This window comes from Bubalus bubalis, chromosome 23 (assembly GCF_019923935.1).
Source record: "Bubalus bubalis isolate 160015118507 breed Murrah chromosome 23, NDDB_SH_1, whole genome shotgun sequence".
Classification (NCBI taxonomy): domain Eukaryota; kingdom Metazoa; phylum Chordata; class Mammalia; order Artiodactyla; family Bovidae; genus Bubalus; species Bubalus bubalis.
In genome coordinates, this window is record NC_059179.1 from 11,282,726 (window position 1) to 11,306,804 (window position 24,079).

General features: G+C 43.2%; 1 protein-coding gene across 1 annotated transcript; it reads right to left on the minus strand.

Moving 5' to 3' along the window:
• Positions 1-16,209: 16,209 nt before the first annotated feature.
• CH25H (cholesterol 25-hydroxylase) lies at positions 16,210-18,424 on the minus strand. The gene is made up of 2 exons (XM_006058449.4): positions 18,168-18,424; positions 16,210-17,695 (listed from the first exon to the last, which is right to left on the minus strand). The coding sequence occupies exon 2, from the start codon at positions 17,581-17,583 to the stop codon at positions 16,771-16,773; it is 813 nt and encodes a 270-aa protein (XP_006058511.3). The 5' UTR covers positions 17,584-17,695; positions 18,168-18,424; the 3' UTR covers positions 16,210-16,770.
• Positions 18,425-24,079: the final 5,655 nt, after the last annotated feature.

The window sequence follows — 24,079 nt, forward strand, 5'->3', positions numbered from 1 at the left end:
AGAAACATGTGGAATTCGAAAGTTGGCTCCAACATAAATTACTTCTGTTCTGTTAGGAAATGGTTCTCATCTGCTAACAGGTGTGCACAATATGCCAAGATTTGAGCCAGATCAACAACCAGAACAAAAGGCCAAAATATTGAGGCCTTTTGTACAAAATATTGAGGCCTACAGTACAATCATATTCCTTACCCTGACCTTGCCCAAAGTTCAAATCCCCACTCCACACTAAAACAACATAATGGTTAATACTGAGGACTCTGGGATCTAACTGGCTGGGGTTTTATCCTACTATGTAAAAGTCTGTGCAAAGTTCGCCACCACTTTGTGTGTCAGTATTCTCCTCTCTAAAACTCAGATACTGATGCTTGGATGGACTTTTAACAACAAAGGAGGACTTCCCTGGTGGTCCAGTCGTTGGGAGTTCATCTGCCAATGCAGGAGACACAGGTTCAGTGCCTGGTCTAAGAGGATTCCGCCTGCTGCAGTGTGACTCAGTCCACACATGGCAACAGAGAAGCCTCCACAACGAGAAGCCTGTGCACCAGAGCCAGACAGTAACCCCCGGTCACCACAACTAAAGGAAGGCCACATGCACAAAGGAAGAGGCAACGCGGCCAAAAATAAATAAATAGATATTAAAAACCAATAGAGTTAATGTAAAGAAACCTGGTTAGAGAATGCTTGTCACTGTCAACTACAAATTGGCACTTACCAAGAGCATTGCCAGTGACTGAACAACAAAGGCATTTTCCATCTGCCTCTAGGGAGATTGAACCCTATGCTGTTATAGCTGATGACTTCCAACAGCCCTTGAGAGAGTTCAGGGTGGAGTGAGGCACTCTGTGCTCCAGGGAAACTGGTGGGACAGGTCTTTAGATAGTTGGATGTTTTTAGGAACAGATTTTATTATCTCAATCCTTGCATCTCCTCATATCTAGAGAAGCACTAAATCCCTTCTTGGTGACATCAGAGCCTCATGACTAACAAAAAACCCTTTTGTGAAACGAGTGCTTAAGGTACTGAACTCCCCCATCACCAAAACCTTATATATTGACCTTCCCCACTGCTGCTTTGGAGCAGTCTCTCAGGGCTATCTGAGACGCTGCCTCCTGGCTTCAGTCCTCATTTTGCCCCAAATAAAACTTAACTCACAATTCTCAAGTTGTACATCTTTTTTAGTCGACATCACATAGTTGGTACTCAATAAACTAGGAGTGCATAATAACTGTAAAGGTTTCTGCTCCTTATACAACAGAGTTCAGAGTACATGAAGGAAAAACTGATAGAACTAAAATGAGAAATATACACATTCACAATTATAAGCAGAAACTTCAAAAACTCACTTTCGAAAATTGACAGAACAAGTAGAAAGAAAATAAATATATAGGGGACTTGAATAACACTTCAATCAACTTGATTCAACTGACTATTACAGAACACTCACTGCACTAGAATAAATAATCTTTTCAAGTACTGTTACAGACTGAATGAATCCCCACCTCCTATATTCATAAGTTGAAATTCTAACCCTTGATGCAATGGTATTTGGAGTTGAGCTTTTGGGAGGTAATTAGGTGTTAATGAGGTCGTGAGGCTCTCATAATGGGACTAGTGTCCTTACAAGAAGAGGAATAGAGTCCAGAGCAGGCTCTGCATCACCTGAGGACAGAGCAAGAAGGTGACCATCTCCAAGTGAGGAAGAGAACCCTTGCCAGGAACTGATCTGCTAATAATCTTGGACCTCTCAGGCTCCAAAACTGTGAGAAATAAATAGCTGTTATTCAAGCCACCCAGTCTATGGTATTGTGTTACAGTAGGCCAAACTAATGTGAGTATACATGAAGCATTTGCTGATAGACCACATACTAAGCCACAAAACAAGCCTCCATGAATTTAAAACCACTCAAAACATACAAAGTGGATGTCATTAGTGAAAATGGAAGGTAAAGAACTCCAAAATTTCCCCTTCTTTAAAGATATTGAAAAAACTCTTAGAAACAACATTTTGGGGACCCTGGAAACAAACCAAAAACTTAGGGGGCAGGAAAGTGCTTAATCAAGGAAAAAAAAAAAAAAAGGCTGAATCTTAACTTACCTTGGTCCAATCTCCCACTCCTGAGCTCAACATCATTTATTAGTCACTAGGGAATGCAAATCAAAACCACAGTATTACTTCACACCCACCAGAATGGCTATATGTTGTGTAAACCCTGATGATGGGTTTTTTTGTCTTTCTGTGATCTAAGCACCTGGCTTAACCCACTTCAAAGATGGCTATCTAGAACAAGCACATTGCCAGTTCCACAAGCTAGATAAAAAGCCAGACTGTCTTCCTCTACTGAGGCATCTTGGATTTAGAGCTCCTGGCTCATTTAAGGGCTTCCTGATAGCTCGGTTGGTAAAGAATCCGCCTGCAGTCCCGGAGACCCCAGTTCAATTCCTGGGTTGGGAAGATCCTCTGGAGAAGGGCAAGTCTACCCACTCCAGTATTCTGGCTTGGAGAATTCCATGGACTGTTTTTAAGTAACTGACCATTTGGACCACTTGCCGCCACACCGCCCCCTCTTATGTTGCAAATTCATCAATAAAGAGTGAACCCACAAAACCCTAGGCTCCCACTCTTGACCACAAAAAAGTCAAACCCTAGGTCTCTGTATTCTTGCTCTCCCCCAGTCTCCATCCCTACCTGTGGCCTTACTGCATGGCTCCAGTTGTGCTACATAATTCCCAGCTCCTGTAAGTAAGAAACTTTATTTTTCAAAGTTTACTATCACTATTACCAAAGGGCATCTTGCAATCATAATAGGAACTGCAAAGGCCAGTCCAATCTCAACATTGGTTATTGGTAGCCTGAGAAGGGCATACAAAACACTGTAATTTTTTTTTAATGAAAATAACAGGTATTGAGATGATATGAAGAAATTGGAACTTTCATGCATTTCCAGTGGGAATATAAGATGGTACATTCATTTTGAAAACAGCTTAGCAGCTCCTCAATAATTAAACAGTTACTATATGCCCCAGCAACTCCATTCCTAACTATACTCCAGAGAAGTGAAAACACATGTTCCCACAAAAAGTTGTACATGAATGTTTATAGAAGATTACCTAAGTAGAACTGTATCTATTAAAGACATTCAGTTTGATGGTAGGAGGGGTGGGGAGGAGGGAATTATCCCACAAAAATACACTAGGTCCATGGCTTCACTTAGACAACATTTAAGGAAAACACAGTACAAGTTCTACATAAACTTTTCTGTAACATTTAAGAGGAAATAATATTTTACAATTCATTCCATGAGGCTAGCATTATATTGCTATACTACCAGAAAAAAAAAAATAGAGGAAAAAAAAATATAGAACAATATTGCTCATAACCATACATGAAAAATTCTTAACAAAATTCTAGCTAATCTATCAATATAATGAAAGGATATTACATCATGACCATGTAGGATTTATAACAGGGATGCAAATTTGGTTTAACATTTCAAAATCAATCAATCTGATTCTCCATATTAACAAGCCCAAAATCAAAACCATATACTCATCTCAAAAACACAGTAAAAGAATTGGTGAATGAATGCTTTCCACCATTCATTCTCATAAAAACTTGGAAAACTAGGAAGAAATTCTTCAATCTGATAAAAGGCATATACAAAAAGCTGAGAGATAGTATCATATGTAACAATGAAAGAATGAACACTTTTCCTCTAAGCTCAAATACAAGTCAAGGTTATTTTGTACTATTATTTTTATTTAACAACTTACTGGAAGTTCTATCCTGTTAGCCAGAGCAATTAGGCATAAATAAGCCGGTACAATAAGGAATAAAAGGCATCCAGATTGGAAAGGAAAAGGAAAAAGTTTTCCTTATTTGTATACATACCTCCTTTGTGTATTTCCACTCCATTTCAGACTCCAGTCTGTCAGAATTTGACTATCATCTTTATTCTGCAGGCTGGGATCTGGAATGGACTGGAAGCTCTCAAATGCAGCATCCTGCAGACAGTGACAATGTACACACCACCACCCATCCCATAGTAACTGCCAAGACAGAAATGTTGTTTTTAAGGACGCAAAGCAATCAGACATGTAGCATGCCTGAACCATAGTAAGCAATTGCTGTCTAAGAGCTGTTGCTATTATCATTGTTATCATCCTTATTTATTATCACATTGTAAGTGCTCCTGAAACTGTTGACTGAAGAAGAGCTGGGCGTGAGGCCAGGGAGGCACACAGAGCAGTCCTGAGTGGGCTGATGTGTTGGGCTGTGCTCTGATGACATGGTCAAAAAAAAAAAGCTTCCCCACCCCCCTCCAACCCCCACAACTTAAGCAGGCCATTCATGTGGGTAAACCCCTGGACTTCCAGACCACAGTTTTGGCTATCTGCCTAGCTGGCTGGCTGGCTGGTCAGAGACCAGGACTCATTCATGAGACCCACTTCCACAGTCCCTTACCAATTCCCTCTTTACTTCCCTTCAGAGGGTCACCAACCCATCCCAGCAGAAGAATGTATCTGAGTTACCAGTGAAATTTCCTTTGCAAACTTCTTTCATTTGTGATCCCCTCTCCCTTTTGTCATTGATTTAGAAAAGGCAGAGCAACCAGAGATCAAATTGCCAACATCCTCTGGATCATCAAAAAAGCAAGAGCATTCCAGAAAAACATCTCCTTCTGCTTTATTGACTATGCCAAAGCCTTTGACTGTGTGGATCACAATAAACTGTGAAAAATTCTTAAAGAGATGGGAATACCAGACCACCTGACCTGCCTCTTGAGAAATCTGTATGCAGGTCAGGAAGCAACAGTTAGAACTGGACATGGAACAACAGACTGGTTCCAAATCAGGAAGGGAGTACATCAAGGCTATATATTGTCACCCTGCTTATTTAACTTATATGCAGAATACATTATGAGAAACACTGGGCTGGATGAAGCACAAGCTGGAATCAAGACTACCAGGAGAAATATCAATAACCTCAGATATGTAGATGACACCACCTTTATGGCAGAAAGTGAAGAGGAACTAAAAAGCCTCTTGATGAAAGTGAAAGAGGAGAGTGAAAAAGTTGGGGTAAAACTCAACATTCAGAAAATGAAGATCATGGCATCTGTTCCCATCACTTCATGGCAAATAGATGGGTAAACAGTGGAAACAGTGACAGACTTTATTTGGGGTGGGGGGGCCTCCAAAATCACTGCAGATGGTGACTACAGACATGAAATTAGAAGATGCTTACTCCTTGGAAGAAAAGTTATGACCAACCTAGACAACATATTAAAAAGCAGAGACATTACTTTGCCAACAAAGGTCCATCTAATTAAAGCTATGGTTTTTCCAGTGGTCATGTATGGATGTGAGAGTTGGACTATAAAGAAAGCTGAGCACTGAAGAATTGATGCTTTTTGAACTGTGGTGCTGGAGAAGACCCTTGAGAGTCCCTTGGACTGCAAGGAGATCCAACCAGTCTATCCTAAAGGATATCAGTCCTGAATATTCATTGGAAGGATTGATGCTAAAGCTGAAACTCCAATACTTTGGCCACCTGATGTGAAGAACTGACTCATTTGAAAAGACCCTGATGCTGGGAGGGATTGGGGGCAGGAGGAGAAGGGGACAACAGAGGATGAGATGGCTGGATGGCAACACCTACTCAATGGACTTGAGTTTGAGTAAACTCAGGGAGTTGGTGATGGACGGGGAGGCCTGGTGTGCTGCAGTCCATGGGGTCACAAAGAGTTGAATATGACTGAGCAACTGAACTGAGCTGAACTGATGGTGTTGGTCCTCCCATCCAGTCTTAAAATATCCTGCTGAGTAAGCCCAACTGTGGGTAATACAGGGAAAAGCTGCCTCTGGAAATGTCCTCCTGAATGAGTTCATCTTCCAGCCTCCCTCGATGACAGTATAAGCCCTGCTTGTAGGAAGCCGTCTTTTTCTTGCAGATAGAGGAACAGGGTCACAAAGGAAAGACCAAATACAAACTCTTCTAAGCAAAGTTTGGGCTTCCCTGGTGGTTCAGATGGTAAAGAATCTGCCTGCAATGTGGGAGACTCGGGTTCAACCCCTGAGCTGGGAAGATCCCCTGGAGAAGGGAATGGCTACCCACTCCAGTATTCTTTCCTGGAGAATTCCAGGGACAGAGGAGCCTAGCGAGCTACAGTCCATGGGGTTGCACAGAGTCAGACATGACTGAGCAACTCACACACACAAACAACTTTTGACTCATTTTTCTGCAAGAGCATGAGAATTTGACATGACAAAGTAGAAGTAAACTACTGAGGAAGAGTGACAACAAGTGTGGGTTCTGGAACCAGTTGGTCTGGTATGTGTCACGGCTCTGTGCATACTAGCTGAGTGATAAGGGGTAAGTTTCTTAACCTCTCTTTCACTCTTGGGGTTGCTGTGAGAAATTAAATGAGTGACCATATGTACAATGAGTCGAATAGAGGTTGGCACACAGTACACATTTGATAAACGTTAACTGGAGAACAAAGCAAAACAAAAATGAAAGAAAATGGCAACCGTAGAGACACAACAGGAGACAGAGACAAGGAAAACACCAAGATTCATCAAATAGAAAATTAGGCCAGCAGAGGAAGTTGGGCTATGTGTTGCTGCTGCTGCTGCTAAGTCGCTTCAGTTTTGTCCAACTCTGTGTGACCCCATAGATGGCCTCCTACCAGGCTCCTCTGTCCCTGGGATTCTCCAGACAAGAACACTGGAGTGAGTTGCCATTTCCTTCTCCAATGCATGAAAGTGAAAAGTGAAAGTGAAGTCACTCAGTCATGTCCGACTCTTAGCGACCTCATGGACTGCAGCCTACCAGGCTCCTCCATCCATGGGATTTTCCAGGCAAGAGTACTGGAGTGGGGTGCCATTGTTAGCAAGCTGCTAACATCAGCAAAGACCTCATACCCATGGAGACTCCAATGTGCCACTGTTGGGCCCATTACCTGTTAGGATATAGAGATATGTCCCCTGTGGGGAAAGCAGGAGTTGGGTGAATGTGGGCTTCCAAACAGGCTTTGATTCAAAGTCTCTTTGATGGGACTTAGGATGTCTTAGTACAAATTTGATCTGCAGTTATAAAACAGCATTGCTTGCCCACCTCAGGCAACAGAAGGTCAAGATGAGATTTATTGCTACTATCAATAAACAGTGACAGACTTTATTTTCTTGGCCTCCAAAATCACTGCAGACGCTGACTGCAGCCATGAAATTAAAGGACCCTTGCTCCTTGGAATAAAAGCTATGACAAACCTAGACAGTTTATTAAAAAGCAGAGATGTCACTTTACTGACAAAGATCCACCTAATCAAAGCTATGGTTTTTCCAGTAGCCATGTACAGATGTGAGAGATGGCCCATAAAGAAGGCTGAGCACCAAAGAACTAATGTTTTCAAATTGTGGTGCTGGAGAAGACTCTTGAGAGTCCCTTGGACAGCAAGAAGAACAAACCAGTCAATCCTAAAGGAAATCAACCCTGAATGTTTATTGGAAGGACTGATGCCAAAGCTGAAGCTCCATTACTTTGGCCCCCCGATGCAAAGAGCCAACTCACTGGAAAAGACCTGATGCTGGGAAAGATTGAGGACAGGAGAAGAAGGGGCGACAGAGGATGAAAAGGTTGGATGGCATCACAGACGCAATGGACATGAGTTTGAGCAAACTCTGGGAGATGGACAGGGAAGGACAGGGAAGCCTGGCACACGGCAGTCCATGGAGTCACAAAGAGTCAGACACAACTGAGCAACCAAAAAGCAACAACAATCAACACATAATGTTAAAGCAACGCGTGCTTCCCATTCTCCTAAGAACCACGCAGGGTCAGTTTGTCCATGTGGGCTGTGGAGCTACACAGCCTCTGGCCATCGCATGTGACGCGCGTATTCATTGTTCACTGAAGACAGCATCCATAACCCCTAGACTGATTACACCAAAGAGCTCTCCTGCTTCAGCCTAAAGGCAGGAGGACAGCACAGAACCCTCATGCTTTCATCAGTGTTCTCTGTGACAAGAACCAGAAAGCCATTTAAATAGTTGAGAGGTATTGGAAAGTCATGGAACAGGCAGGAAGTACAGCAGGGCTTACTTTCTGGAACCTGTGGAATCCCCAAAGGTTCCCCAATGGAGACTGTGGAGTCTCCATTTTGGAGAAACCAAAATGGCTGATTGCCCTTACTGCTCTCTCTCCCCAACTCTCCTTCCCAGGCTGTATGTGTCTCATCTCTCCTCCTTGGAAATCTGCTCGTCCTCCCTTTGTTCTGTGGATGATCTTTCTCTGCATTTCCATGCACATGGCACAGGACAGCAGACTTGCTTAGTTCCTAAATTCTTGGGAAATAATAATAATATTCCTATGTGGATCCGACTCCAACCCAGGACCAGAAAGCTGAGGCCACAACAGAGGATCAGAGAGTCAAATATGGCTGCTCCTGAACTCTGGGGAGAGGTTAGAAGGGCATGTTGGAAGATCCTTAGAGAAAGCAATCTGGATTTTTCAGGGTCTCAAACAGGTCTTTTTCCACCTGAGGCTAACTCTTACAGGTCAGGAATGCAGATAAGCAAAGGACAGTTCTTAGACTGCCGATGTGTGTGCATTTCTGGCTATGATGTTATCATTAAGTCTCCTGCCATATTTTTTTTCATGGCAAAATAGCTTCAAAACTCAAATTAAAATATAAGGTCCTGGATTAACTTATCATCACTGTCATCATTATCATCTACTATAATTGATATACAATAAACTACACATATTTAAAGTACATGATTTAATACATTTTGATTATGTATACACCTATGAAATCAAACCCACAAAGATACTGAGCAGTCATCATTTCTAAAACTTTTTCATGCCCTTTCGTCCATCTTTGCAGCCACTCTCCTTCCCTCAAACTACTACAGTCATACACATTTCTGTCCTATGAGTTCATTTACATTTTCTGGAATTTTATATACATGGAACCATATGCTACGTACTAAGTTGCTTTAGTCATGTCCGACTCTGTGCGATCCTATGGACTGTAGCCTGTCAGTCTCTCCTCTGTCCCCGGAACTTTCCAGGCAAGAATACTGGAGTGGGTTGCCATTTCCTCCTCCAGGGGATCATCCCAACCTGGAGATCAAACCCCACATCTCCTGCATTGGCAGGCAGGTTTTTTTGTTTTTTTTTTTTTTTAACCACTAATGCCAACTGGGAAGCCCAGGAATCATACAGTATACACTTTTTTGGTCTGGCTTCCTTTACTCAGCATAATTATTTTAAGATTCATCTTTGTTTTTGTATGCATCAATAATTCATTTTTGCTTATTGTTGAGTTGTATTTCATTGCACAGATGCTCTTAGATGTTTTATAAAACAGGGTTTTCAGAGTTCACAGGAATAAAAGTTTACACCAGATACCCATGAAGGAAAGCAAAATAGATCTCAGCAAAATTTGAAATGAACACTTCACTCAAGTTCCCACAAATCGGCAAAGTTGTTTATGTTGTATTTATGCAAATGATTAATGAAGAATACAGATTGCAACAATTTCTAAGCAGTGGCCCGTAACTGCACTTCTGCTACTCAGCAAGAGATAGTTCCCAGGACCCAGAAGATGGGAGGGAAGCAGCAGGGAAAAGCAGGAGAGCATGGGTCTTTGAATTTTAACCCAGCTGTGTGACCCCAGGACCATCACTTCCTATCTCTGAACCTCAGTTTCCGTATTCATAAAATAGGGAAACTGGACTGCGATGTCTCAGCCTAAGCATTTGTAGAATCTCCAAGCTTGACGATGTCAGCACGTGAGCTATCTTCCCTTGGTGAGATCCTTCAATCTCAGACAGATCAAACCCACTGCCAAGCATGGGCCACTCTTCCTTTTTGCATCCTAACAGGGAATTCAAACTGCTGAGTGGAGGGTGACTTCTTTGCAGTTACTGTCCAATTCCAAGAGGCTTCTACTTTTAAAAGCCTTTTCTACTTATCCAGCAGGCTGCACTCCTGGCTTGGAGCCTGTCCTTAGCACACAAAGAAGAGCCCTCTCCTGGTGTGTCTCAGTCACTACTTCTGACTGGGGGACAAACACTATCACTGGCTAATTCTACAAACTGTGTTACCCTGGGGCCAGCTTCTTCTACTTCTGGCCTCTCTGAGGCTTCCTGCTCCTCCTATGTCTCCTGAGATTCATTCAGTAGGGCAGCTAGGGCCAGGACGTACAGAGGAGAGGAATACAAGTAAAGGGAAGTCTGGAGCCCTAGAGGCGGGAGCTTGATGGAAGAAGCCCTCCACCCATGGAGGAGTGTGGTCATGGCAGAAGTGGAAGGAGATGGCGACCGTACAGCCTTCATGCCTCCATAGACGCCAAAGGTCCACATGGTCCCACAGCCACTTGGCAACTTGCTCTATCTCACTGGAGAATCATGGCAGCCTGAGGAAGTAGGCAGGGTCAGTTATTACCCCAAACTCCACCCAATTCGCAGAGAAGCAGAGAGAGAAAAACTCGTGCTCAGAGTGATCCAATGAGTTCTCCCAAAGCAGAAAAATCAGGCAGCTCAACCCCAGGCATTTCAGACTCCAAGCCCTTGAACCTCCACGCCAAAGACATTTACTGATCTTTTTTCAAGTGTAAGATCCTTGAAGGGATCAAAGATCTGTAAGACAGGACCTCTTCTTTCAGAAACTTTTTCCCCTGGGAGAGAAGGCAGTTGCTTTGCTAGAAGGCAGAGGGTAAAGTCACTGTTGTTGCTTTTCAGCCTCTAAATCATGTCAGACTCAGCAACCTCACTGTAAGAGGTGCCAAAGAAGTGCCACAGGCATGAGAAGGGGAAGCGAGGAAAACCTTGCTTTTCCTCTGGGCCGGACAGTTCAGTGACACCCATGCGACCTGTGGATGAGAGACAACTCGAGTTTCTCTTCTTGTTTTGAGTAATGATCAAAAGGAACAGAAAAAAGAAATAAGCAAAAGATGTTTAAAGAGAGGAAATGCTCTTGGGCCTTTGTCCAAAGAATTTCTGTTCACAACTTCCTTTTATGCATTGATTTAATGCAAACCATTAAATGCATCCCAGCTGATAGGGAGAGAGAGAAAAAGACACTCAATGACTGACTTTGGGATTGGCATCCAAAAAAGGGTTAACTGATTATATCTGGGGTGGAAGTAAGCTCATTAAATGGAGATGGACGTTACTTTTTACCTTACACCGTACTCTAGGTTTGACATTTTTCTATGAGCATGTATTGTTATTGTTTAGTTACTAAGTCATGTCTGACTCTTTTGAGACCCCATGGATGGTAGCTGGCCAGACTCATCTGTCCATGGGATTTCCCAGGCAAGAAGACTGGAGTGGGTAGCCCTTTACTTCTCTAGGGGATCTTCCTGACTCAGGGATCAAACCTGTGTCTCCTGCATTGGCAGGTGGATTCTTTACCACTGAGTCACGAGGGACGCGATAAGCATCTTTTATGTTAAGAGAGAAATCCATGTCTTCCTCTCCACCTCTCTCAACTTGTTTTGCAACACAATTATCACCTCTCACCTGAAATCCTAACCCTTCTGTAACAACTTCTAACGAAGGAGCTACTATTTACAGTTTGCTCTAGGTGGAGCAGAGTACTAAATTCTCTAAGCATCTTCCTTATTCCTCACTATAATTCTTCGAGTAGGTATTACTGCCTTCTTTTTCCAGATGAGGAAACTGAGCCTTAAATGAAGTAATCTTTTCAAACACACAAGTTCAAAAACAGTGGAGGAAGGATTGGAATCCAGGTAGAACCTGCAACGGTCCTAGCTAGAATCACCACTACCATTCTCTGCTGCCAGTTACTTTCTTCCACCAAATCTGAATATATCACCCCTTTGCTTAAGATCTGTGGAACTCTCACTCATATCCCACTTACCAACCATTGCCTAGCATATCATTTCCAAGTGCAGTTTTTCAATTCATCCAGGCCTCATCATAAACCAACAAGCAATAGCAAAGCCTAACTTTCTTTTCAAAGCAATTTTCCATACAATTTCCCAAGTCCCTGTGACAAGGGCAAATGAGCAAGCAGTTCTAGGCAGCTTCAACGGCTTGTCAAGCAGCAAGACACTATGCCTTGATGCTCCTTCCTTGTTCACCCAGTGCTCAGAGCTCTGATTATCTGTTTCTGTTATCTCATCTCTCTCTGATTTACAGTGCTGTTTCTTCTTCCAGGTATATCCTTTATCCCACCCAGTGAATGCACACAAATCCTTCATGATTTCTAGTGTTCAAATGATCGGTCTTTCTTCGGGCTCCCGTACCAATCTCTTAACACCCTCCCTGCATTATAGCACAATCTACATTAGATTAGATGCACTTGCTTGCCTGATTCTCTTTCCTAGTATACTGTGACCTTCTCTAGAACATGGGTTGTGAGCGTGGCCTTAGTCAGGAAGCAGAAATTGATGGAGGAGAGAATGAATGAATAAAAACATGATTAATGGCAAATCTGTGTTTCCACTGCTTCCAGGATTCATGCAACACTGAACCAATATTTATCAAGAATGAGACATAGTACTAGGGGCACAGATAACTGATAAACAGGACAGAAATGATAGTATGTGTGTGTACTTAGAGAAGGAGTATATATATACACACACACACATATACATATACGTGTGTGTGTGTATATATGGTGGATGCACATATATAGTGTCTCTCTCTTTGTGTGTGTATATATATATAATACATACATACACATATACATGTCACATTTGTACATATATATAAGTATATATATATATATACACTCATATTATGGGTACATATATATGTGTATGGGCTTCCCTGGTGGCTCAGTGGTAAAGGATCCACCTGCCAATGCAGGAGACACAAGTTCAATCCCTGGGTCAGGAAGATCTCCTAGAGAAGCAAACGGCAACCCATTCCAATATTCTTGCATGGAGAATCCCACAGACAGAGGATCCTGGTGGGTTACAGTCCATGGGGGTTACAAAAGAGTTGGAAATGACTTAGTGACTAAACAACAACAAGATATGCATGTATAGGGTTATACAGTATGTTTGTACATATATAGTGTTCATACATATATTGTGTGTGCTCATGCACACATATATAGTGGGCAAATACATGTCTGTGTCTGTATGACAGTATGTGGACATATAGTCTGTGTGCGGTAGGTACATGTATAGTGCGTACACGTATGAGGTGCATACAGGCACACTCACATGGCCCATGCACGTTTGGGTGCCTGTGTGTTCACTAGAATGCAATGCGAGTGGAGATTTAGAGGGTAGAGCAGAAGGGCAGGAAGGATGGCCAGTGCAGACAACATAGATGTTTTTCAGTAAAACGAGGAGAAGCTTGAGGCTGCCTCTCTGCCAAGGAGAGTGAGGAGAGTGAAGGAAGAAGAAAGAGCTGGAGAATTAAGAAGGAAAACAGCTTAGAGAAAGTTCACTAAACCCAAGCAAGAACCATATTCTGAAGGTTGGTGAGCAGACACAAATACCTTTAAAACAAAGCCAGGGAGGTGGAAAACCAAGGGCTGGGAAACCACTGGATTTGATCAATAGGAAGGTAGCAGTGAATAGGGAGTGAAACCTCAGGAAGAGGTGAGGGGATGACTCAGTGATGAGGAAACAGAATCAGACAAACACAGACTTCTGTCTCTTTCCAACACTTGGGCTTTGAAAGGATGATGAGAGAAGCAGCTTTGATAAAAGCAGGATCAAAAACTTGGCTTTTTTGTTTTGATTCTCTGTAAATGCAGAAGGTCAAACATGTGTGTGGACAGAAGGTTATGATTCTGGTGCTGTCCCGGGGCTCACATTGTAAAGCTTCATTTGCAGCAAACACAAATACAGTCAAGACCTCTAACCCTCATAGCACTCACATATAGAAGCCCAAAATCTCTCACAACAGGTCTGGGAGGTAGGTTCTATAATTATCTACATTTTACAGATGAAGAAGCCAAGCACAGAGAGGTTAAATAACTTGTCCAGAGTTGCTTAGCTATTTAAGTCCCAAGTCAAGTCCCCTTCTCTCTCCCAGGCAATCTGATGTGCAATGAGAGATGCAGAAAATACAGCCTTTGACATGCTTCATGCTTTCCCAGTCCTGCTAAGACTGACCTGGCTTTCTCTCCTGCCAAGCAGAGGCTTTGAATTTAGGGGGGAGCTGTGTTTGATGGAGGAGGAATAGCAGAAGGAGCCCATTTATTGGTGTTGCAGAGTTTGCAGCTCAATTGCCAGTTGTGAATATTATCATAAGCATCATCCAAAGACAGTTACAGTACACACTATGAGACCTAAGTTCAAGAACTGCCTCCAACTCCAAGTATTTATAATCTAGAGCAAGTCACTTAACTGGTGCAGGCACCAATTTTCCATTCATAACATGGAAAAATAATAATAAATTATTCTACATCCCTTAGAGTGCAGTTGTGAGGAGCAAGTGAAAAGATGTGAGAAAGTTCAAGCAAATGTGCACTATTTCATTATTATTATTCTTCTCTCAAAACTGAGAAATTGCTCATTCTCTCCACTTCCCCATTCCACTTCCAGAGGTATTAAAAACTGGTAAGACATCCAACTCTGGGAAAGTGTTTCTAAACCTAAGTAATTTCCATGTGTACAATTTGTCCTAAGTGGGAAATTCCCTTACACAGTGAGACAGGATGACCCATTTCAAAATTTCTCTGGAAGCGAGCTTTAATTAACTGTCATTATCTAAGATTTGCAGGCTGTTTTTGGATGCTTAAAGCTGCTCAAAGCAACTAATATATATATTCTACACCAGTCTGTTCATCCTCCTTTTCTTTTTCCACTCACCATGTGGATCATGATATTAATACACTAACTCCAGTGCAGCATTTTCCCCTCACTACCTGCTTCTGTGAATTTCACTTTTATTCATCGATATAGTCTTTAAGTCCCAGCATGGTCCTGCTGCAGATGATCAAGGAGGTGACTTCAGCAGAAGCCAACAAGGTACAGGCATTGGAAGGGAACATTGGAAAATCAGCCAAGCAGCCAGGCAATCTGATTGTATTTTGCCAAATGTTTGGAGCACCGGTACAGAGTGTGGCTATCAAGTCTTCAGATGGATTTTTTCATTTTTAAACAAGACAGTTTGGTGCATATATAATGAGCCTAGAATTCCATGCAAAGCAGCTGTCCTTCAGATTTTTAAATTGTCTTGATTCTTTTTAAAAACTTTACCCTTTCTATCTAAACTATGTCCCAAAGATAAAATTAAAACAATTAGGCAGCAGTAGAATGGGGTATATGAACGGGTGACTGGTGTGTTGTTGGTTGTAGGCACATTACTGTAATCTGTGAAAATATCTGGGCCACAATCAATCTCCTTTGCAGGTGAGAAACTAGGGATCCAGGGCCAAATTTCACTTTGTCTTTCTTTGAGAAAGGAGTATGCAGTTTGCATGTATGGCTTCATAAAGAAAAGTGAACATACAAAAATCTCAAATTGCAGAGACAACCTGTGTGATGGTCACTTGTATTAGACAGCTTTATGAAAGGTTGTTGGGGTGAGGGGTGCTCATTCATAATCCCTTCCCTATCTGCATGCAAGCTCAGTTGTGTCTGACTCTTTGCTATCCCATGGACTGCAGCCCGCCAGTCTCCTCTGTCCATGAAATTTTCCAGGCAAGAATACTGGAGTGGCTTCTCATTTCCTACTTGAAGCCATCTTCCTAACCCAGGGATAGAACCTGCAAGTCCTGCCTTGGCAAGAGGATTTTTTTTTTACCACTGCGCCACCTGGAGCCCTTTTAAAGCAGACACTTAACAGTTTTGCAAAGCAAAGGACTTTACTAATTCTATTTATCCCCCAAGACAGCCCTTCTCCCCAAATAATGACATGGTGACCCAGTGTTAATCTCGCTGTAAAATTTTACAGACAGCAAAAACTTTTTAAATTTACTCTCTGTAAAATTTTATAGAGTAAGTCGCATTAGTTCCCTGTTATGCACAAATCAGCTGAAACACACCCACAACAACGGTGTTTTCCCCTCTGTGAAATCTCTAGACCAAGACCAACACACAGATCCCTTCTCCTACGGCCATCTTTCCTTCAAGTTCCATCACCACCGGACTCCTCTCTTTCCACAGCTGGGCTGATGCAGACTCGTGAGCCTCTACCATCCCACTGCTCTCTTCCATTCCAGTTTTTATCAGCCAAACTACTAGTGAAAATGACAGAAGCCAGTACTTGTTGAAGTTAGGTGCTTTACTCTTTTTCAAGCACAAATAGCATTTATTTCAATATAAATATACAAGTCTACAAAAATATTTTTTTTAAGTACAATAATCTGAGTCACTGCCCAGCAGGACCACACTTCATTTTTACAGAGATCAGATGCTCCATAAAAATATATTCTTTTAGCCTAGTTCTAGGACACCTTCAAACATAGTAAAATTCCTCGTTCTACAAACAAATCTTTTTATAGATTATTTACATATGCCAGTGATTTTGGGTACTTTATACCCAGAAATCAAGGCTATTGAAGTGAGTTAGAATTCCACATCAAGAATACAACCGTTGATATACAAACATTACAATAAATTACCTTATTAGATTGAGAAAAACACATCAGATTTTCTCTGTAAGTTTCTAGCAGATAATAAGTTACCCATGGGAAAAAGAAACAATAAAACCACCTCAAGTCCACCTCAAGTGTGTCTCTCCTGATTCAAGTGTGAAATGTCCCGGGTCTGAGGTGCACCCACACCTCACCGCAGCACACTCTATGCCGGGAGGGGTGCGTGCACATTACTTGGCGTGAGCAGACCTCAGAGTTCCCAATATTTTGTCCCAGTGTGTGAAGTAAGGCGCAAAGTTGCAGTTAAACTGGGAGTGATGCAGGTCGTGGTGCGCCACACCCCCAAACCACCCGAAAGGTACCAGTCTGTGCGTGGACCAGGGGAAGTCGTAGCCGGAGTGGTCCTCCACCGACAGCCAGATGTTGACCACGTGGAAGGTCAGGGCGGTGAGAGGGTGGCACTGGAGCAGCAAGACGTTCACCGTGTCAAAGAAACCCAAGGAAAAGAGCTCCCCGACGCTCATGTACTGCGTAGCCAGCGCGAACGGGGACGAATTCTGATGGTGCATCTTGTGGAAGGTCCGGTACAGCCAGGGCACCTTGTGATGCAGCAGATGCCACACGAAGAACTCGGTGTCAAAGAGCAGCAGGCAGAGCACCACGTGGCTCACCAGCTGGAACAGTTCGGGGGCTTCGGCGGGCAGGAGAGCTGGGCTGACAGCCCAGTGCAGCAGCGTCATGGGGAACACGAACACCACGTGCTGGTAGAGCGTCTGCCCCAGGCAGGGCAGCAGCTGCCGCGCAGTGGGCGAGAAGTCCGGGTGGATCTTGTAGCGCCGCAGCGTGGGCACCCAGGGGCACAGCACGTCCAGCACCACGAAGGGCAGGCAGAAGCTCACGTAGGTGGTGATGGAGAAGAAGACAGGAAAGAAGGGCGACTGAATGAGAGCGTCCCAGGTCCTCAGGCGGTCCCAGAGGGGTTGCAGGAACAGCTGGCCAGAGCTGCAGAGGACGTGGAGCTCGGAGCGGTTGTGGCTGTTCATGGTGAGGCTGTGGCGGCGCGGCTGCTCCGGTCCTAAGGCTTTTCTTAGGGCTTTCGACCCGCCCCCCGTGATGTCAGCCGCCGTTTTTCCTCCCTTTCCCGTCTTCGCGGAGCTTGCAAAGATAAAAAATCCAACAGAATTGCGCTTAGTTGCTAAAAATACTCAAGTACAGCTGCGTTCAACGGCATTCAGATATGCAATTACGCAATGACACGTAGTAATTTCTATGCCTACAGGATTACGTTCTGATGTTTTAAGGGACGTACAATTTATATACGATACAATGCACAGAGCTTCAGTGCAGAGTTTCTACGAGTTTTGACAACTCAGTTTATGGGTTATCACCATCCCCAAACAAGAGAGAATATTTCCATCATCACCAGAAACAGCTCCTTTGCAATCAAGTCAGAAGTACTTGTGTTTTTAATACATACATTAAATTGCGTCTGTGTGTTTTAATAAAGACACAAATGTGGCTGCATTTTAAAAAAATCTTTAAAAAGCGACATACCTTTCCTATTTCGGAACTTTTCTATCTGCTGGCGCGCTCTATTGATCTAACTAGCAGCGATCCGCAAACTAACCTTTCTTAAATGGAACCGCGCAGGTCGCTGGCCGCGAGCAGTGGCGATCTGCGCAGGAAATCAGCCGGGAAGGGTAACGGGTCGGGAACCTCCTCCAGTTCCCGTATCTTTCCCGGGTGGGCTCGCGGAAAGCTCCAGACCCTACCGCACGCAGACTCCCTCGGAGGAGCCCCCCAAAACCTGGCCGGAGGGTCTTCCCTTCGCGGTGCGCCCGAGTCGCCCAAAGCAGCGACGGGAACCGGGAGATACTGCGGCGAGAGAGGGGACAGCGACTTTTAGCCTTCGCGTTACCGAGAAAAAAAAAAGTCAAGGGCTGGATTTAATATCCAGAGCCTGCCCATCCAAATTTGGCTAAAAGCCGCTGCATCTCATTTGGGATGAAAGCAGTACAATCAGTAAACCACCCACTTTGAGGGGAAAAGGGAATATTTTTGCGTTCCCTGAAGCCTACGGGGAGGCTGTTGATTGAACAGATGATAACGCGCCCTCCTAGCCCTTCCCTTTGCTGGCTCCGCGAGGCCAACTTGCCCCCACGTCCTTGACCCCGCCATCCCCCAAACCATCCCTGGTGCTGCGAGCCCAGCGGCGAGGCCACCCCCACCTCTGCGTTTCTCCGCCATCAGCAGTGGTCAACTGGCCGGGATTGAGCCTGAGAAAGTCGGTATTAGGAGAGCTCAGATGGGTCATGGCTGGGCCGGGAGCGGGGTGGGGTGTGTATGACCCCAGGCCTTGCAAGAAGAGCAACCTCCGCGTTTGACCCGGGGGCCTGACGAAAGAGACGTCTAGAGGGTAGAAGTTTGAGATGGAAACTGAAGCCAGGGGTCACTCCTAATCCTAGCTTTGTCCCTTCTTGTGTCTATGAGGTTGGGACCAGCGCCTCGCTCCAGGTAGTTCTGCTTTATCTTAACCCCCCTTTCCAAAGGGAAATAACAATCATACCCATCTCATGAGGCTACTGCAAGCATTAAGTGAGAAAATAGTAATAATGATGTTGTTAAAGTTACCCTGTAATGTCTGCTAGACATTAAATGAGAAAATAGTAATAATAATATTGTTAAAATTACTGTGTAATGTCTGCTAGACATTAAATGAGAAAATAGTAATACTAGTGTTAAAGTTACCGTGTACTGTATGCTAGACATTAGCTAAGTGTTTTACTTGAAGTGATTAAATGCAGTCCTTGGAAGAGCTGGGTTTGCCAGCTGCCAAGATTATTTTTGCCATAATCTTAACAGAAGTGAAAATATAGTGCCTGGAGCCCAGTTACAGAATGAAACACCTATTATTTTAAATGCGTACTCTACGTTTTACCTAAGGAGCAAGTGAGGAAGCTTGCAATTAAAATCAAAGTCATATAACAAGAAATAAAAGATATAAAGCCATATGTTATACTACAAGGAAATAATAAGTACAACAAAAATACAGACCAATATATGGGCCTAGAAATGAATGATATATAATAGTTCAAATCATAATATATAATAATATATCAATATGTAAGTCTCAGACTTACAAATGAGTTCTGCTCAGAAGCAAAATATCACTCACATTTGCCATCTACAATAATTAAGTCAACCTTAAACTTTCAGTTTAGCACATGCTGTTCTTTTATGGTTTCAGCTTTATGCTAGAATGCTTTGGATTCTCTCACAGATTTTTTTAAGTGGGTGGCTTAATTTGGACTTCACTATTAGATTGCTATCAGGACTGCCTCCTTTGAGCCCCCAGCCTTGACCAACCTGTTCTTTTCCTTACTCGGTTTTTCTGTCCCTCTATCCCTAAACCTGTTAGAATATGCTTTGTAAAATGCTGAGCAGCAAGACCTGGAAGCCACAGCTTCAGCCTGCTTGGCCCAGGCTCTCCCCTCTAACTTGCAGCACTTTGAAGAACAGCTACCAGCTTCTCTGCCTTTCCAGCCCACAAAGAGGCCCAAGTCCTCCTGTAAACAAATGTAGTTGTCTCAGGGAAAGCGGTCAGTTAAATTCTCATCAGTTGTCCACTCTGTGTCATGGAGGATGCTGAAAAGGTATGCACAACATTTTGACTAGTATCATTCAACTGACTCAAATAAAATTGAGCCCTATTTACTCTTAAGTAGTGCCATTTCCTAAACTGGCATATACCTTTCCTAAACATGTACCTTTAAACACTTCTAATTTACACAAAATGTCTTTAATTACCTGCTAGATGAATAAGTCTTTTTAGGGCACAGAGTCCATCTCCTAGGATGTTTTTTCAGCGATGTCAAGCATTATACCTTGCACGTAATGAGGTTCAAAAGATATTTGTGGGCTCAATGCTCATTTTAGAATATATTGGCTTTAAGTGTTAAAAAGGAATCATTTTTTTCTGGGGCACTGGTTGGTGTCATTTAGGTCTATTTACTTACTGGGATGGTTTTCCATAGAAAGAGGTATTTCCTGAAGTCTGATAGTATTAATCATAAGGGATTTGATTTAGGTCATTCCTGAGTGGTCTAGTGGTTTTCCCTGCTTTCTTCAATTTAAGTCTGAATTTGGCAATAAGGAGCTCATGATCTGAGTCACAGTCAGCTCCCGGTCTTGTTTTTGCTGACTGTATAGAGCTTCTCCATCTTTGGCTGCAAAGAATATAATCAATCTGATTTCGGTGTTGACCATCTGGTGATGCCCATGTGTAGAGTCTTCTCTTGTGTTGTTGGAAGAGGGTATTTTCTATCACCAGAGCGTTCTCTTGGCAAAACTCTATTAGCCTTTGCCCTGCTTCATTCCGTGTTCCAAGGCCAAATTTGCCTGTTACTGCAGGTATTTCTTGACATCCTACTTTTGCATTCCAGTCCCCTATAATGAAAAGGACATCTTTTTTGGGTGTTAGTTCTAAAAGATCTTGTAGGTCTTCATAGAACCGTTCAACTTCAGCTTCTTCAGTGTTACTGGTTGGGGCATAGACTTGGATTACTGTGATATTGAATGGCTTGCCTTGGAAATGAACAGAGATCATTATGTTGTTTTTGATATTGCATCAAAGTACTGCATTTCGGACTCTTTTGTTGACCATGATGGTTACTCCATTTCTTCTGAGGGATTCCTGCCCACAGTAGTGATATAATGGTCATCTGAGTTAAATTCACCCATTCCAGTCCATTTTAGTTTGCTAATTCCTATAATGTCAACGTTCACTCTTGCCATCTCCTTTTTGACCACTTCCAATTTGCCTTGATTCATGGACCTGACATTCCAGGTTCCTATGCAACATTGCTCTTTACAGCATTGGACCTTGCTTCTATCACCAGTCATATCCACAGCTGGGTATTGTTTTTGCTTTGGCTCCATCCCTTCATTCTTTCTGGAGTTATTTCTCCACTGATCTCCAGTAGCATATTGGGCACCTACTGACCTGGGGAGTTCCTCTTTCAGTATCCTATCATTTTGCCTTTTCATACTGTTCCTGGGGTTCTCAAGGCAAGAATACTGAAGTGGTTTGCCATTCCCTTCTCCAGTGGACCACATTCTGTCAGACCTCTCCACCATGACCTGCCCATCCTGGGTGGCCCCACATGGCATGGCTTAGTTTCATTGAGTTAGACAAGGCTGTGGTCCATGTGATCAGATTGACTAGTTTTCTGTGATTAGGGTTTCAGTGTGTCTGCCTTCTGATGGCCTCTTGCAACACCTACCATCTTACTTAGGTTGTTCTTACTTTGGACATGAGGTATCTCTTCACGGTTGCTCCAGCAAACCACAGCTGCTGCTCCTTACCTTGGATACAGTGCCTGAGGAACTATGGACTGAGGTTCGTGACATTGTACAGGAGACAGGGATCAAGACCATCCCCAGGGAAAAGAAATGCAAAAAAGCAAAATGGCTGTCTGGGGAGGCCTTACAAATAACTGTGAAAAGAAGGAAGCAAAAAGCAAAGGAGAAAAGGAAAGATATAAGCATCTGAATGTAGAGTTCCAAAGAATAGCAAGAAGAGATAAGAAAGCCTTCTTCAGTGATCAATGCAAAGAAATAGAGGAAAACAACAGAATGGGAAAGACTAGGGACCTCTTCAATAAAATTACAGATACCAAAGGAACATATCATGCAAAGATGGGCTCAATAAAGGACAGAAATGATATGGACCTAACAGAAGCAGAAGATATTAACAAGAGATGGCAAGAATACACAGAAGAACTGTACAAAAAAGATCTTCATGACCAAGATAATCACGATGGTGTGATCACTCACCTAGAGCCAGACATCCTGGAATGTGAAGTAAGTGGGCCTTAGAAAACATCACTATGAATAAAGCTAGTGGAGGTGATGGAATTCCATTGAGCTCTTTCAAATCCTGAAAGATGATGCTGTGAAAGTGCTGCACTCAATATGCCAGCAAATTTGGAAAACTTAGCAGTGGCCACAGGACTGGAAAAGGTCAGTTTTCATTCCAATCCCAAAGAAAGGCAATGCCAAGAATGCTCAAACTACCACACAATTGCACTCATCTCACACGCTAGTAAAGGAATGCTCAAAATTCTCCAAGCCAGGCTTCAGCAATACATGAACCGTGAACTTCCAGATGTTCAAGCAGGATTTAGAAAAGGCAGAGGAACCAGAGATCAAATTGCCAACATCTGCTGGGTCATCGATAAAGCAAGAGAGTTGTAGAAAACATCTCTTTCTGCTTTATTGTCTATGCCAAAGCCTTTGACTATGTGGATCACAATAAACTGTGGAAAATTCTGAGAGAGATGGGAATACCAGACCAGCTGACCTGCCTCTTGAGAAACCTATATGCAGGTCAGGAAGCAACAATTAGAACTGGACATGGAACAACAGACTGGTTCCAAATAGGAAAAGGAGTACGTCAAGGCTGTATATTGTCACCCTGCTTATTTAATTTATATGTAGAGTACATCATGAGAAATGCTGGGCTGGAAGAAGCACAAGCTGGAATCAAGATTGCCGGGAGAAATATCAATAACCTCAGATATGCAGATGACACCACCCTTATGGCAGAAAGTGAAGAGGAACTCAAAAGCCTCTTGATGAAAGTGAAAGAGGAGAGTGAAAAAGTTGGCTTAAAGCTCAACATTCAGAAAACGAATATCATGGCATCTGGTCCCATCATTTCATGGAAAATAGATGGGGAAACAGTGGAAACAGTGTCAGACTATTTTTTGGGGCTCCAAAATCACTGCAGATGGTGACTGCAGCCATGAAATTAAAAGACGCTTACTCCTTGGAAGGAAAGTTATGACCAACCTAGATAGCATATTCAAAAGCAGAGACATTACTTTGCCAACAAAGGTCTGTCTAGTCAAGGTTATGGTTTTTCCAGTGGTCATGTGGATGTGAGAGTTGGACTGTGAAGAAAGCTGAGCGCCGAAGAATTGCTGCTTTTGAACTGTGGTGTTGGAGAAGACTCTTAACAGTCCCTTGGACTGCAAGGAGATCCAACCAGTCCAGTCTAAAGGAGATCAGTCCTGGATGTTTTTTGGAAGGAGTGATGCTAAAGCTGAAACTCCAGTACTTTGGCCACCTCATGCGAAGAGTTGACTCATTGAAAAAGACTCTGATGCTGGAAGGGATTGCGGGCAGGAGGAGAAGGGGACGACAGAGGATGAGATGGCTGGATGGCATCACTGACTCGATGGACGTGAGTTTGAGTGAACTCCGGGAGTTGGTGATGGACAGGGAGGCCTGGCGTGCTGCAATTCATGGGGTCACAAAGAGTCGGACATGACTGAGCAACTGAACTGAACTGAACTGATGGTATTACGATTTTGGCCACATTATTTCTTCTGCTTCCCTACTTAGTTTTGATTTCCTGTGTATTTTTATCTTGGCATGGTCTTTGTGACAGGACTGGAGGATAGGAATTCTTTCTTCCCTAGCTATCCTAGAGATCATATCACTTTGCTGAGCATACACCCACTAGGTGTGTACATA